This window comes from Ovis aries, chromosome 17 (assembly GCF_016772045.2).
Source record: "Ovis aries strain OAR_USU_Benz2616 breed Rambouillet chromosome 17, ARS-UI_Ramb_v3.0, whole genome shotgun sequence".
Classification (NCBI taxonomy): domain Eukaryota; kingdom Metazoa; phylum Chordata; class Mammalia; order Artiodactyla; family Bovidae; genus Ovis; species Ovis aries.
This window is the reverse complement of record NC_056070.1, coordinates 71,333,451-71,346,819: the sequence shown is the minus strand read 5'-3', so window position 1 is coordinate 71,346,819 and position 13,369 is coordinate 71,333,451. Positions and strand designations below refer to the sequence as shown.

The 13,369-nt window shown below is 60.2% G+C and overlaps 1 protein-coding gene and 1 long non-coding RNA gene across 2 annotated transcripts; one reads left to right on the top strand and one right to left on the bottom strand.

Moving 5' to 3' along the window:
* Positions 1 to 5,609: 5,609 nt before the first annotated feature.
* Positions 5,610 to 6,285, bottom strand: MIF (macrophage migration inhibitory factor). The gene is made up of 3 exons (NM_001078655.1): positions 6,178 to 6,285; positions 5,759 to 5,931; positions 5,610 to 5,676 (listed from the first exon to the last, which is right to left on the bottom strand). The coding sequence occupies exons 1-3, from the start codon at positions 6,283 to 6,285 to the stop codon at positions 5,610 to 5,612; spliced, it is 348 nt and encodes a 115-aa protein (NP_001072123.1).
* Positions 6,286 to 6,465: 180 nt separating this feature from the next.
* Positions 6,466 to 8,969, top strand: LOC105602957 (uncharacterized). The gene is made up of 2 exons (XR_009596955.1): positions 6,466 to 8,377; positions 8,699 to 8,969. It is a non-coding gene; the product is annotated as an uncharacterized LOC105602957 (long non-coding RNA).
* Positions 8,970 to 13,369: the final 4,400 nt, after the last annotated feature.

Sequence of the window (13,369 nt, the reverse complement as noted above, 5' to 3'; positions counted from 1 at the left end):
GAAAATGTTTTGGCTCCTCCTGACCCTTTGGATTCTCATAGATGTTAGAATTTGGTGATCAAATCCCACCCCAAGTCTGGGAATTTCTACTGGGACTGTGTGGAATCGTGGGGCAGACTGGGGGGAAGTGAAGAGACTATGGGGCCCTTCAGTGGCCCCCCTGGGTGCTCGTTTTCCCTGTGGAGTTCAGCGCATCTCGGCTTCCTTCCCTGATGCGAACGATGAGCTCAGCAACTGTTGTTTGTCTCCCTCCTCCCCACCTCTCATCTTGCCTTCTCTGCGTGTTTGAAGTCACGTTCGGTGTGGTATCTGTGAAGTCACAGCCTGTTCTGGAAAGTGTTTTTGCACCAACATTCACTATACCTCAGCGTTCTTTATTTTGCTTGTCTGGGAAACATGGGTTGTTGACCTAACAGGACAAGGGCTGTGACTGCCCTTCCTGTCCTCTTTCCCCCACCACGATCTTCAGGCCCCTTACCCTTATCTACACGTGGGATGGCGGTGGAACCTGGACTTGCCTGTCGGGTTCGTCGCCGTGTTTTGTTCCGACTGGCAGCCAGCCACTCAGCAAGGAATCAGCCCTTCATGGAAGGTTTTGCTTTTGCAAACTCCCTTCCAGAACCCTCATGAGCGCTCAGCTCTCGTGGTGCTTTGCTGTTGGTGGGGGAGAGGCCTGGGCTCTTTGCTGCTGTCTGACGCACCGCCTGGACCCCGCTGCTTCCTGGGGGGCAGGGCCGCCTGGGCAGCCCCACCCCAAACGCTGGCACTGGCAGGCAGGGTCACTCATGTTCTTCTCTGAAGCCATGCGCCTCCCTGGAGGGGGTCTGGTACCTGCCCCTTCCCCTCAGACCCACTTCTGGGGCGGAATACTGGGGGCTCACTAGAACTTTATAGGCTTGAAACCCAAAGGGTCTTTTCACTTCTCCCTGAACAAGGACAATACGGGCTTATTTTAGAATCAAGAGAAGTATCCTCCAAATTATCAGAGAGCAAAAGAGGAGAGACTCGCTCCCTGAAGCTGGGCTTCTCCTGGGGAAACACTGGCAGACCCTGACAGAGTCCACGCCATTTTCTAGTGGGCCGCAGTCCTGTTGCCAGACTGCCTGCTAGGGATCGAGCCCTCGCACCCCCGCCCCCGTGTTGGAAGGGCAGAGTCTTGGCCGCTGGACCACCAGGGACGCCCCCATCACAGTGCTTGTTTGACCGGCCAGGTCTTCTTTTCAGCAAAGCCACAGAGAAATGTGTGCCGCCGCTGAGGGTCGTGAGTTAGAGTAACAGTTCAGGCGGGCATCGCCCTGCCATCCCCCGCTGAGCTAGCAGTGGCAGGGAGAAGGCCTTTGGGGAGGAGGAGGGGGCTGGCTGCCACCAGACGCCCTAACTTACAAGCCAAGTTGGTAGCTGTGGACTTCGGGGAGACGCCTCCCCACTGCTGGCAGCGTCACTGTGGCCCGAGAGGGCTTCATCCCCGTGGCGCTCGGGCCGGCCGAGTTCCGGGCCCGCTGAGTTCCGGGCCCGAGCCGGGGAAAACATTTGCAGCTCCCAGCAGAGTTAGCTACTCTGATACACGAAGAGCTTGAACACAACAAACCACTCAGTGGGAAAACGGGCTGGAGGACTGGACTCGCTTTCCTGAAAAGGTACCAGGAATGGCCGTTCATGTCCGCCTCATAAGGAGAGAAAACCTTTCCCCACAGGTGGGAAGGCCCCGGGCTCCAGACGCCCCCTCTAGGAGGGACATCTGGTCACAACGTCGATTTTGACCTACTCACCCTGCTAGGAACCTATCCTCCAGATACACCTCCGCAAGGGTGGCTGCCAACAGCACGGAGCTGAGGGCGGAGGGATGGACCGAGGCCGAACAGTCCTGACCAGGGCTGCTTAAGTAGCTGAGCTAGACTTAAAAAAAAAAAAAGCAAAGTCAAACTAGCGTTAGAATAGGCTACCATTTGTGGGGGACAAAAGTTGGGGGAGGGGTGTTATGTGTGTGTAAAGATGCCTCTGGAGGCCTTTGTGGAGGGGGTGGCCGCAGGGAGCTTTCTCTTGGGGGATCTTTGGAATACTCTGAGCCCCAGACACATGTCCCCTATTAAAACAAGAGCAGAATTAGGCAAGAAATCCTGTCATGGGGTTGCGCCCATGAGACTTCCCATTTGTAGCTTTGGGATTCGGAGCCCGGTCTGGGGGTGGACCCACGAGAGTACCCTGCTGTCCCCGGCTGGCAGCCAAGGCTCCAGGAGCGAGGGGACACCGCCCGCTTATGGAAAGTGGTCTCTTATTTTCCCCTCTTACATGGGCTTCAAACACAGAAAGGGAGACGCACTCAGTCAGCCAGGAGGGTGAACCTGGGGGAAGCGGCTGGTGGAGCCCTCCTGTGCACCCCCACTCCGCCACCCCACCTCTCCAGCTCTTTCTGTAATCCTTGCTGTGAGGCCTGCAGGGCTGGAAGCTGGCTTTGCTCAACTGGAAAGAAGGGCTGAGTGGCAGGAGAGAGCTTCACCAAACCCCGTCTTGGGGGCCAGCACCTGGTGTGGAGTGGGGCAAAGTGTCAAGGAAGAGCTCACTGGCCCAGAAACGTTGGTGTCGTCCTGAGCTCTGGGATCCGCAGAGCCCCCCAGATAATGTTGAGACCTGAGTGCAGGCGCAGACCCTGCTGGCACCTTCAGTGTCCCTGGCAATCACAGTGCCCGCGCTGCTGAGGCTGACGGGGACGGCTCCGCGGTTTGGGGAATACGGAGGAAAGATGTTTGGGGAATTCCTTCATTTCATCGATGGGGAAAACTGAGGCCCAGAAGGGGAGCCGCAAGCACTTGACTCCAGAGCCCCTTGGGTCAGGCTCCCAGGGGAAGCAGGCCTCAGGCAGGGGTCTCAGGCTGGAGAGAAGGCAGTGGGATGAGCCAGGAGGGAACAAGGGAGGTGTGGGGGGACCTAGGCTGCTAGGCTGTCCAGAGTGGACAAGCCCTGAGTGGCCTCCGGGCTGCTGGCCCCAAAGATCACGGAGCTTGGTGCAGCTGCTCAGAAGGGGCTGGGGACACAGGACCGGGAGGAGCGGCATTCAGGGCCTAGGCTGACGCAGAGGGGCCTTCCTTGGCGTCAAGGCCTCCGGGAGTGCATCCTAGAAGGTGCTGTGCGGGGCTCCTGGGGCTGAGGAGGGGAGGGCATTCAGCGCACGAGGAACGGAGGCGCCAGGCTGCAAACGGGGGCTGAGGGCAGCCGGTCCCCCTGGAGGCCGGGGGTCTTCGCTGGCAGACGACTGGCAGCACTGGAGCGATGGCGGAAAGCAGGCGGCAGCCGGCGCCCCCACCCCCGTCTGTCCCGCCTCCATGTGATGTGTTCCTTGGAAATGAGTTTCTGCTGCCGGTTCCAAGGCTGCTGGCACCCCCGTTGCCAGGGCAGCTGCTGGCTCTGGGGGCAGGGACGGGCTGTCCGGGGCAGTGGACCCGTGCTTCAGGGTGAGGCAGGGAGTGAGGTCAGGGAGACAGGGATGGCCTGAGCGGGGTGCAGCAGGAACAGTGGTTCCCTCCGGAGAACCCCAGGGTGCAGTGGGCGTGGCCACGGATGTGGGTCCTTGACCAGCCTTGGCCATGCAACACTGCAGCTGACCAGAGGCTCCGGCGGCAAGCCCCGCTCCGCTCTCCCAAGTCCTTCCACTCTCCCTGAGACAGCAGGCGCTCAGCCTGGGCCCTCAGACTCCTGCAGCTGGGGAGCCCTGCATGGCTCCCATGGGGCCCCAGTGAGTCCTAGCTGGGGCAGTGGGGGGTGGGGGGCGTGAGGCAGGACCCTGGGAGGAGGCAGCCTGTCAAGACGCCCCCGAGCCCAGAACCAGGCCCTCAGCTGAGATGAGGAAGCTGGATGAGATGCTCTGAGACCCAGACCCCTACTCTCCCTATCACGGGCGCTGGGCCAGGCTGGCGGGAGTTCATACCCAAGTTGGGGACACTGAGCCAAGCCACAGTATGCCTGCCCCAGCCTGGAGACCCTGAGACTCCCGTTGCCTCTACTGGGGATAGAACGAGACCGAGGGGAGCTTGAAGACCTCTGTGGGGGGAGAACGACCCCCTCAGACAGGCCACACCCTCTAGACTCCTCCTTTCTAAGGTCATGACTGTCTCTGCTGTCCTGGAAGTTAAACCCTCCATGGCCAGGAAGCAAACTTGGGGCTGGGGGATGGAGTGCTTCCCCCCTCCCCAGCTACGGCCTGGACTTAAGGAGAGCAGCCCTCAGGTGTGTCCAGGGGAGCAAGCTGGCCCTGGCAGGCTGCCCCAGTGGAAAGTGCCAGTGAACCGGGTTGTTCTGACCTGTCCTCAACTACTGGCCTGGACTAGGCACCTGGAGCTTTCTGCCCCTGCCTGCGGGGAGCCACATGGGCTGGGCCATTGGCAGCCGCCCAAGAAGGGCCTGGGGTGGCCACGTGCATAAAGGGGCCCTTGTCACTGGCTCAAAGTCAGGCCTGCTCCTTACTCCCAGCACCAGAGGCCTGCCCAGGCAGTAAAACCCTTCCCCCAGTATCTCAGCTTCCAAAACCAAACTCACTTCAATTCCGTGGAATTTTAAGTCACCTCTCTCTGGGTGTTCTTGTCTGTCTTAGGGGCTGAGGTTCAGGGCTAGCACGAGTCCATAGGGGAGGCCCCGGAACTGGAGCTGATGAGGCAGGGGGAGGCCGTCTCTGTGCCCACAGCTGAGTGACGGCACCTTTTCTTATTTGGAAGGAGCTTCGGCCAGGCGGCGCCCAAAGGCAACTGGCCTGGCCACAAGGGAGCAAGCCCCTGCACTTGGAGCAGGGATCCTACCCAGGCCAGGAGACCCCAGGCTTACTGGAGCTCCTGACTGTCCCCACCCGGGCCAGGAGACCCCAGGCGCACTGGAGCTCCTGACTGTCCCCTCGGCGCCGAGACCTTCCTATCCTACAGGGGCTAACAGCCACCTGGAGGCTCGGACAGCTGCTGTACCCTGAGATCTGAATGGCATCCAAACCACGAGTTTGTTCTCAAAGGAAACTGTTGTGCCCCAGGGGCCCTGGGGTGGACTGGGCGGCATCGTCAGGAACTCCACCTTCCGGGCACCTCCCCCGCCACCACACCAGACAGTGGCTCCCAAGTTCCAGAACAGGGGGATTTCCCAAATAGCGACACTGAGGTGGGCGGCGGCATCGAGGCAGTGACCCCGACGGAGCCCAGGTTTCTCTCTCCTCCCCTCCGCGCCTCTACTGGGATTCTGACCCCTCCCCCTGTTCCCCCGCCAGCCCCGACCCACGTGGTGGCTGGGCCTCTGCGGGAGGTCGGGGTGGGGAGGGGGGACGGAGGGTTCTGGATCTGAGTTGGATTCCTGGGTCTGGGTGCAGGCAGGATGCCAACCAAGTGAGGGCCCTCTACTGGGGGCTGAGGCGTGGAAAGCTAGGCTGCAGACTCCGGGGATAACACGTCCCGGCCTCGGTTCCACCTTCACCGGCCCCGCCCTGCACCGATTCCTCTGCAAGCCAAAAAGAGCCGAGGCAGCCGGCGTCTCCACACCGTTTATTGCTCCTTCCAGGGAGGCGGGGTTGGTGGGGGCAGGGTGGGAGGGAAACTCGTGCGCGCCAGGGCTGCGGGCCCTGGGAACCCGTGGCGCGTCCCTCAGGCGAAGGTGGAGCCGTTCCAGCCCACGTTGGCCGCGTTCATGTCGCAGAAGTTGATGTAGATCCTGCGAGGGAGGAAGCGACGCTGAGCCGGTCGTGCGGGGGCCGTCGGGGCCGCGCGCCCCCCACCCACCGGCGCCCACGCACCTGTCCGGGCTAATGCGCAGGCGCTCGGTCAGCAGGCCGCACAGCAGCTTGCTGTAGGAGCGGTTCTGCGCGCCGCCGATCTTGCCGATGCTGTGCAGGCTGCAGAGCGCGCAGGGCTCGCTGGAGCCCCCGAAGGTCATGAGCTGGTCTGGGACCACGTGCACCGCGATGTACTGCGGGCGAGGGGCCGCGGTCAGCCGGCTCGCGCGCCCCCGCCTTCCCGGCCCGGGGCCCCATCCCGGAGCCGCCCGCCTTCCCGGCCCGGGGCCCCATCCCGGAGCCGCCCGCCTTCCCGGCCCGGGGCCCCATCCCGGAGCCGCCCGCCTTCCCGGCCCGGGGCCCCATCCCGGAGCCGCCCGCCTTCCCGGCCCGGGGCCCCATCCCGGAGCCGCGCTTCCCGCCTGGCCCTCCCCGCAGACCTGCGCCGGCTTGCCCGTGGCCTGCGCCAGCTGCTGCGTGAGCTCGGAGAGGAGCCCGTCCGGCACGGAGGCGCGGGGCACGTTGGTGTTCACCACGAACATCGGCATGATGGCGAGGGACGGCGGGGACCGGCACGCAGGACCCGACCGACGCGCGCGCCAAGGCAGCCCGGGAACCTGAGCTACGTGACCGCCGCCCGGCGCCCCGCCCAGCCCCGGCCCGACGTGGCCCCGCCTCCCTCGGCGTCACCGCCGGCCCCGCCCCCGGGCGGCGGCGCGCTCCCGGCCGGTGACGTCACCGCCTCTGGCCCCGCGCGCCCCGTCCAAGCCGTTCTCCGCCGGGCGGCCGGAAGTCGGCCGCTCCCTGGTTTGCCAGCCCTTTGGCTTAGTCACAGGGATGTCTGTGTGCTGGGAACAGCGGTTAGCGGGACAGAGGACCCCTGGCCCTCCAGGAGGTCGCAGGCGGAGTCCTTGGGTGTCCGCAGTCTCCAGGGGCACAGTCTTGCGCGCATGCGTGTGTATGTGTGTGCGTGTGTGTCTGTGCGTGTGAGTGATGCAGAGCGGTGGTCATTGCTGCATGTGGGCAGCGCTTGCCACAGCGCGTCGCCATCCAGGGGCCTTCCTGCACCCAGCTCTTGGAGTGGGTGAGATTGCCCGGAGGGGCCCAGGGGAGGGGCTGGGAGCACACGGAGCCCAGAGGCAGTCCGCAAAGCTTCAGTCCACCGGGCTACCTCTCTGCAGCGGTGAAAATGTCAGCTCCTCAGGGAAGCCCACCCCATCAGGTCTTCTGGGGGTGCTGTCTCACAGAGCCCTGGGGGGGAGGTCTCTCAGGGCGCACCCCGTAGGTGCCAGGCATATGAGACGTGGACTAAATACTGGCTGAATGAAGGAGTGAATGAACTTAGCCCTGAGAGGGCAGGAAGAGGGCAGGGCCAGGGCTGAGCCTGCAGGCCCTGCCGTCCCTGAGCAGAAAGGCTGCCCAGCTCCCTCTCTGAGGAGACCTTGGTCACGGGGCTGCGCTGGGGAGCGGAGCTCTGTCGGGCACTGGGGCGGCGTGCTGGTTGGGCCAAGTCTCAGATCTCTCTGGGGAGATCCTGCTCTTGGCCTCTGGCAGGCGTGGTTTGGTTAAGGGGGGCCCCATACATGCTGGCCTGGACATCGGCCCCCATGCCAGTGGGACCAGGTGTACTCAGGCAGGAGGTCCCGTGGCCCAGCTGGGCAGATGCTCTGTAAAAGGCGGGCTCCAGGCCCCTTCCGTCCCTGCTCTTACCCCAGCCGGCCACCTGTGCCCGGGGCTCTGTTAACCACGGATGCCCTCCACGCCCGCCTCGAGCTCGGGGGCTCCCCCGAGCCCCAGCAGGCAAGCCCGCGCAGCCTGTTCTCTATGTCCAAATCCAGGTGCTTGCCTTTCGCCTGTCCCTGACGGCCTGCCAGTGAGATGGACCTTCCTCCACTGTGCTCGGTCCTCGCCCCTCCTGCCCGCCCCGCCCAGTCTCCGTGAGCCGCCGGGGGCAGCGAATCCATACGGTCCTGTGACCTGCCCAGTGATACCTGAAGAGACCCAAGCGACTCCAAGCGGAAGATTCAGCAGCCGGCGCCTGCTTGGCGGTTCTCTGTAGTGGAAGCGGGTGACACGGTGAAGCCCCACCCCTGGCGGAGACACTTGCGCCAGAGAGGGGTAGGTGAGCCTGTGGTCCTCAGACTCCTGCTGTGGCACCGGGAGACTTCCCTGGTCAGCATCGCCTCTGTCCACCCCGACCTTCCCAGGAGTGTCTGTACTTTGTCTGTAGAAGGGCCTCGGAGGAGGTGGCAGGCTCCCAATCCCACTTCTTCGTAGCGTGGGCACCTGGCTGACCTCTCTGAGCCTGTTTCCGCATGGGTAATTTGGGCATGAAGGTGGAGCCCCCTTTCCAGAGGGCCTAACTTTCCAGAGGGACCGGGTAGCCTAGCTTCTGGCCATGGTCCCTTCCAGCCCTCGGGGCGGTGCTGTCGCAGCGCCCTGGGTGGCCTGGTCCCCACCCAGCGTCTCGGCCCGCCCTCCTGGCTCTCTGAAGCTTGTGTGCTGCCCTGTGACGCCGCGCTCCCGGCCCCTGGCTTGGGCCTTGCTCTTGGGACGCTGCTGGCCTGCTGCTGCCCGTCCGCCTTGGGCTCCGTTCCCGGGGAAAGCCCTCTCCTTCTGGCCGCCGACCCGCTTCTATCTGTGAGTTACCGCGCTGCTTCCTTCCTAGGCTCCATGCGGAGGGGCACTGTCTCTTTTGGGCCCCTGAGTGGCCCAGGACTTCTGGGCCCATGACTTCTGACATGTGACTCAGGCAGGCAGAGGGCCTCCAAAGATGACCTCGCCCTAACCTCTGCAACCTGTGAATATGTTACATTTTGTGGCAAAAGGGACTTCGCAGATGTAATTAGGGTTACAGACTCTACAGTAGGGAGACGATCTGGATTACCTGGGTGGATTATCGTGGATTATCCGATGTAATCACGTGAGCCCTTAAAAACAGAGGATTTTCTCCATCTCAAGTCGCAGATGAGACGGAAGGGGCAGTCAGAAAGCCTCAAAGCAGGAGGACTCAGAAGTGCTGGAAACGGCTTTGTAGATGAAGGGGGTTCAGTCATCTGGAGCTGGTTTCTGCCAACACTGAATTCTGCCGGCATCCCAAATGACCTCAGAAGTGGGCTCCTCCCTGGCTGACGCTGAGATGCCTTGACTTGCCTGAAGCGGAAGGCCAGTCACTTTGCACTCAAAGGATGACTTGCAGAAACTGTGAGATAATAAACGTGTGTTGTTTCAAGCTGCTCAATTTGTGGTAATTTGTTCTAGGAGCAACAGAACAGCATCACCCCTGAGTCCCCAGGGGCTCTGTAATTAGCCACCGAGCAGTAACCTGACCTGCGCACCAGGAGGCCTTGGACCCCCGACCACCCACTGCCTCCTCACCGACAGCATCCCGGTTCTATTTGCTTAGAACCTTCACCACCAGAGCCACTGGCAACCGGGCGCGGCCCCCACCCCCGGGCAGCTGTGTCCACGTGACGTGCAGACTCCTCAGGGAGCAGCTCCCTGCAGATGGGGCCGCCGCCCCGCGCCCTGCCTCCTGCCCTGCTTGGAACCTGGACTGGACTGCCCGATGGGCAGTCAGATGGGACCACCAGGGGCCATGCCCCACAGGTGAGGGCTGCGGGCAGAGACGAGGAAAGGAGCAAACCTCAGGATGTGGGGGACAGCTGCGGGGAACCCAGCATGCCCAGAGGGCTGGCAGCTGGGCCCAGATCTGAACATCTCCGAGGGCAGGGCCTGAGTCAGCCAGGCTGGGAGGGGTGCCCAGGGAGGGAGACTGCTGTCCTCCAGTCCCCATCCATGGGCGGCCCCCTGCCCCACGGCTCCCAGGGCGCCTTTACCAGCCTCCCTCCCCAGTGTCCCTCCCCCAGCACTCACGGTTCATCTCTCGTGGAAGGATCCAGCTGGCGCAGAGCCCTCAGCAAGCCCCTGTGCTGTTGTTTGCTGAGTGCGGTGAAAGGTGCAGCAAAGACCAGCCAAGTCAACCCCCTCCCCTCTAGTCGCAGCAGAAGGAGACGTGGGGGCCACCATCCCGGCTGAAGGGACAGGGTTTTAAGAGGAGTGTCCGCCAGGAGACCACCACGCTACCAAAGCAGGGCCAAGGCTTGGTGGGGCCCCAGCGGGCCTGGCCAGGTCTCCCCGCAGGACGGGACACGGTTCAGAGGGGGCGAGCTGGGCTGAACCTTGTGAACAAACTCTCTGAGTCTCAGCCAGAAAACTTCCAAATAGGGGACTTCCTCTCTCGCAGACGTAGGTGCAGATGGGAGATTACAGTTCAAGCGCAGAGCGCCTGCGTGCAGGAGGTGCCCAGTAAACGCTCCCCAGTGTTACTGCATTGTCACCACTTGTCCTGGAGCAGCGGGTGGGCTGACGGGCCTGACCCCCGTGGCGCCTTGGGCTTTCCCTCCCTGCTGGCCCGGCCCCTTCCCCACCCCGCCCCACCCCCATCCCACCAGAGCCAAGGCCAGGCCGTGTCCTGTCCACCTCCCCAGCATAGCCTCTCCTGTCTGTGGGGTCCCATCCCTGTCTCACCCCTCTGGGGGTGTCCCCTCGGCAACAAGGACTCCCAACACTCACCCCACACTTTCACAGCCAATTCAGCTGGGTGGATGGCAAGCGGGACGTGGCCCAAGGGCTGGGCCTGGGCTGGGTTTGCCTCTGCGGCCCATGCTGGGGAGCAGCGCGCTCAAGTGTGACCATGCAGTCCCGGACCCGAGACCCAGCCGGACACCTGCCCTGCTCCTAGCCAGTACACCTCAGGATCACAAGGCCAGTAGTGCCCCCTGGAGCCCAAGGAGGATCCGGGGAGGCCGGTCAGCAGAGGCAAAGTTGGGGCGGATGGATGGCAGAGAGAAGCTGGGAGACCGCACGGAGGGCTCCCGGAGTGCTGACTCCTGCCTTCCAGAAAGCACTGTGGTGACTGGACCCAGAGGCCCTCATTCCCATCCTCCAACACTCCTGCCTCCAAGGGAGCCCCAGCTGGGCCTGTCTGCAGGAAGCCAGCCCCAGGTGACTTCTCCGCGAGACCTCCCCTGAGCCTGGCTCAGAGAGTTCTCACTCCCTGAAGAGCCCACTGCCCGCCACTTCTGCTAACCTGGCGGTCACTGCTCCCTGTGGAAGCCAACAAAGTCTTCACGACACAACAGTGGCCAGCTGGCTTTTGTACCCAGGTGCCAAGGCAATCCAGCGGGGAAAATGGTCTTTTCAGTGAACGACGCCGGCACCGCTGCACATCCATTGCCAGTAAATGAATAATCGAGTTCTCTAGTGGCCCAGGGGTTGGGACCTGGCCCTTTTCACTGCCAAGAGCCTGGGGTTCAAGCCCTGGTTGGGGACCTGAGATCCTGCAAGCTGTGGGGCGCAGCTGAAAACATTGCTGGACGCTGGTTGCAAATCTGGACGACTATGGATTTGGTGGCGATTTTTAGATGCCGCACGAGCCACGAAAGAATCGATGAGCTCACCTTCTTTAGAATTACAAACGTCTGCTCTGCGGAAGGCACTGTCAAGATGAAACGGCAAGCCACAGACTGGGAGAAAATATTTCCAAAAGATGCATCTGATTGAAGGCTATTATCCAAAATATACAAAGAAGTCTTAAAGCTCAACAGTAAGAAAGCAAACAACTTGATTTTTAAAAATTGACCAAACAGGGGCTTCCCTGCTGGCTCATTGGTAAAAAAAAATAATAATTCTGTCAATGCAGGAGACACAGGTTTGATCCCTGGTCCAGGAAGATCCCACATACTCTACAGGCTCAACTACTGAGCCTGTGCCCCAGGGCGGGGGAACCACAGTACCTGAAGGCTGCTCGTCCTGGAGCCCAAGCCCAACAACAAGAGAAGCCACTCCGGTGAGAAGCCCGCACACCACAACTCGCAACTCGAGAAGAGCCTGCGGGGCAACAAAGACCCAGCACAGCCAAAAACCAGTAATTAAAAAAAAAAAAAAAAATCACTTTAAAGGGATACTCACCAGAGAAGATACATACAGGTGGAAAATTAGCATATGAAAAGACGCTCCAGGTTTGAACTCAGGGAAGTACAAACCACAAAAGCAAAATAGTACCATGCACCGTTATTAACAGAACGGCCAGGATCCGGAACACTGACGAACCAAACGGTGCTGAGGGTGCGGAGCGACAGGAGCGCCCGATCGCTGCTGGCGGGAACTAGACTGGCACAGCCACTCGAGGAGAGCTTAGCGGGTTCTCACAAAGCTGCACAGACTCTTGCTCTGTGACCCAGCAATCATGCTTCTTAGTATTCACCCAAACGAGGTAAGAATGTATGTCCACACACACACCTGCGCGTGGGTGTGTATACCTACTTACTCATGATTCCAGAAGCAACCAAAAATAAACTGCGGACATCTGGACAATGGAATTTGACTCAGTGCAAAAAGAAATGGACTTTTAAAAGCTATAAAAAGACAGGAAAGAAACTAAAATGCACATTAGTAAGTGAAAGAACCCAATCTGAAAAGGCTGCATAACAGCAGGATTAAGAAAGGACAGTGCAGTGCAGTGCAGTTCAGCCGCTCAGGCGCGTCCGACTCTCTGCGACCCCATGAATCGCAGCACGCCAGGCCTCCCTGTCCATCACCAACTCCCGGAGTTCACTCAGACTCCTGTCCATTGAGTCCGTGATGCCATCCAGCCATCTCATCCTCGGTCGTCCCCTTCTCCTCCTGCCCCCTATCCTTCCCAGCATCAGAGTCTTTTCCAATGAGTCAGCTCTTCGCATGAGGTGGCCAAAGTACTGGAGCTTCAGCTTTAGCATCATTCCTTCCAAAGAACACCCAGGGCTGATCTCCTTCAGAATGGACTGGTTGGATCTCCTTGCAGTCCAAGGGACTCTCAAGAGTCTTCTCCAACACCACAGTGCAAAAGCATCAGTTCTTCGGTGCTCAGCCTTCTTCACAGTCCAACTCTCACATCCATACATGACTACTGGAAAAACCATAGCCTTGACTAGATGGACCTTTGGTGGCAAAGTAGTGTCTCTGCTTTTGAATATGCTGTCTAGGTTGGTCATAACTTTCCTTCCAAGGAGTAAGCGTCTTTTAATTTCATGGCTGCACTCACCATCTGCAGTGATTTTGGAGCCCCTAAAAATAGTCTGACACTGTTTCCACTGTTTCCCCATCTATTGCCCATGAAGTGATGGGACCGGATGCCATGATCTTCATTTTCTGAATGTTGAGCTTTAAGCCAACTTTTTCGCTCTCCTCTTTTACTTTCATCAAGAGGCTTTTGAGTTCCTCTTCACTTTCTGCCATAAGGGTGATGTCATCTGCATATCTGAGGTTATTGATATTTCTCCTGGCAATCTTGATTCCAGCTTGTGCTTCTTCCAGTCCAGTGTTTCTCATGATGTACTCTGCATAGAACTTCAATAAGCAGGGTGACAATATACAGCCTTTTCCTATTTGGAACCAGTCTGTTGTTCCATGTCCAGTTCTTACTGTTGCTTCCTGACCTGCATACAGATTTCTCAAGAGGCAAGTCAGGTGGTCTGGTATTCCCATTCTCTCAGAATTTTCCACAGTTGATTGTGATCCACACAGTCAAAGGTTTTGGCATAGTCAGTAAAGCAGAAATAGATGTTTTTCTGGAACTCTCTTGCTTTTTCC

Coding starts and splice junctions, on each gene's coding strand:
- MIF (NM_001078655.1), bottom strand. CDS start 6,285: ATGCCGATGTTCGTGGTGAACACCAACGTGCCCCGCGCCTCCGTGCCG. Junction 5,932..6,177: donor CCACGGGCAAGCCGGCGCAG/GTCTGCGGGGAG, acceptor CCTCGCCCGCAG/TACATCGCGGTGCACGTGGT. Junction 5,677..5,758: donor CTGCGCATTAGCCCGGACAG/GTGCGTGGGCGC, acceptor CCTCCCTCGCAG/GATCTACATCAACTTCTGCG.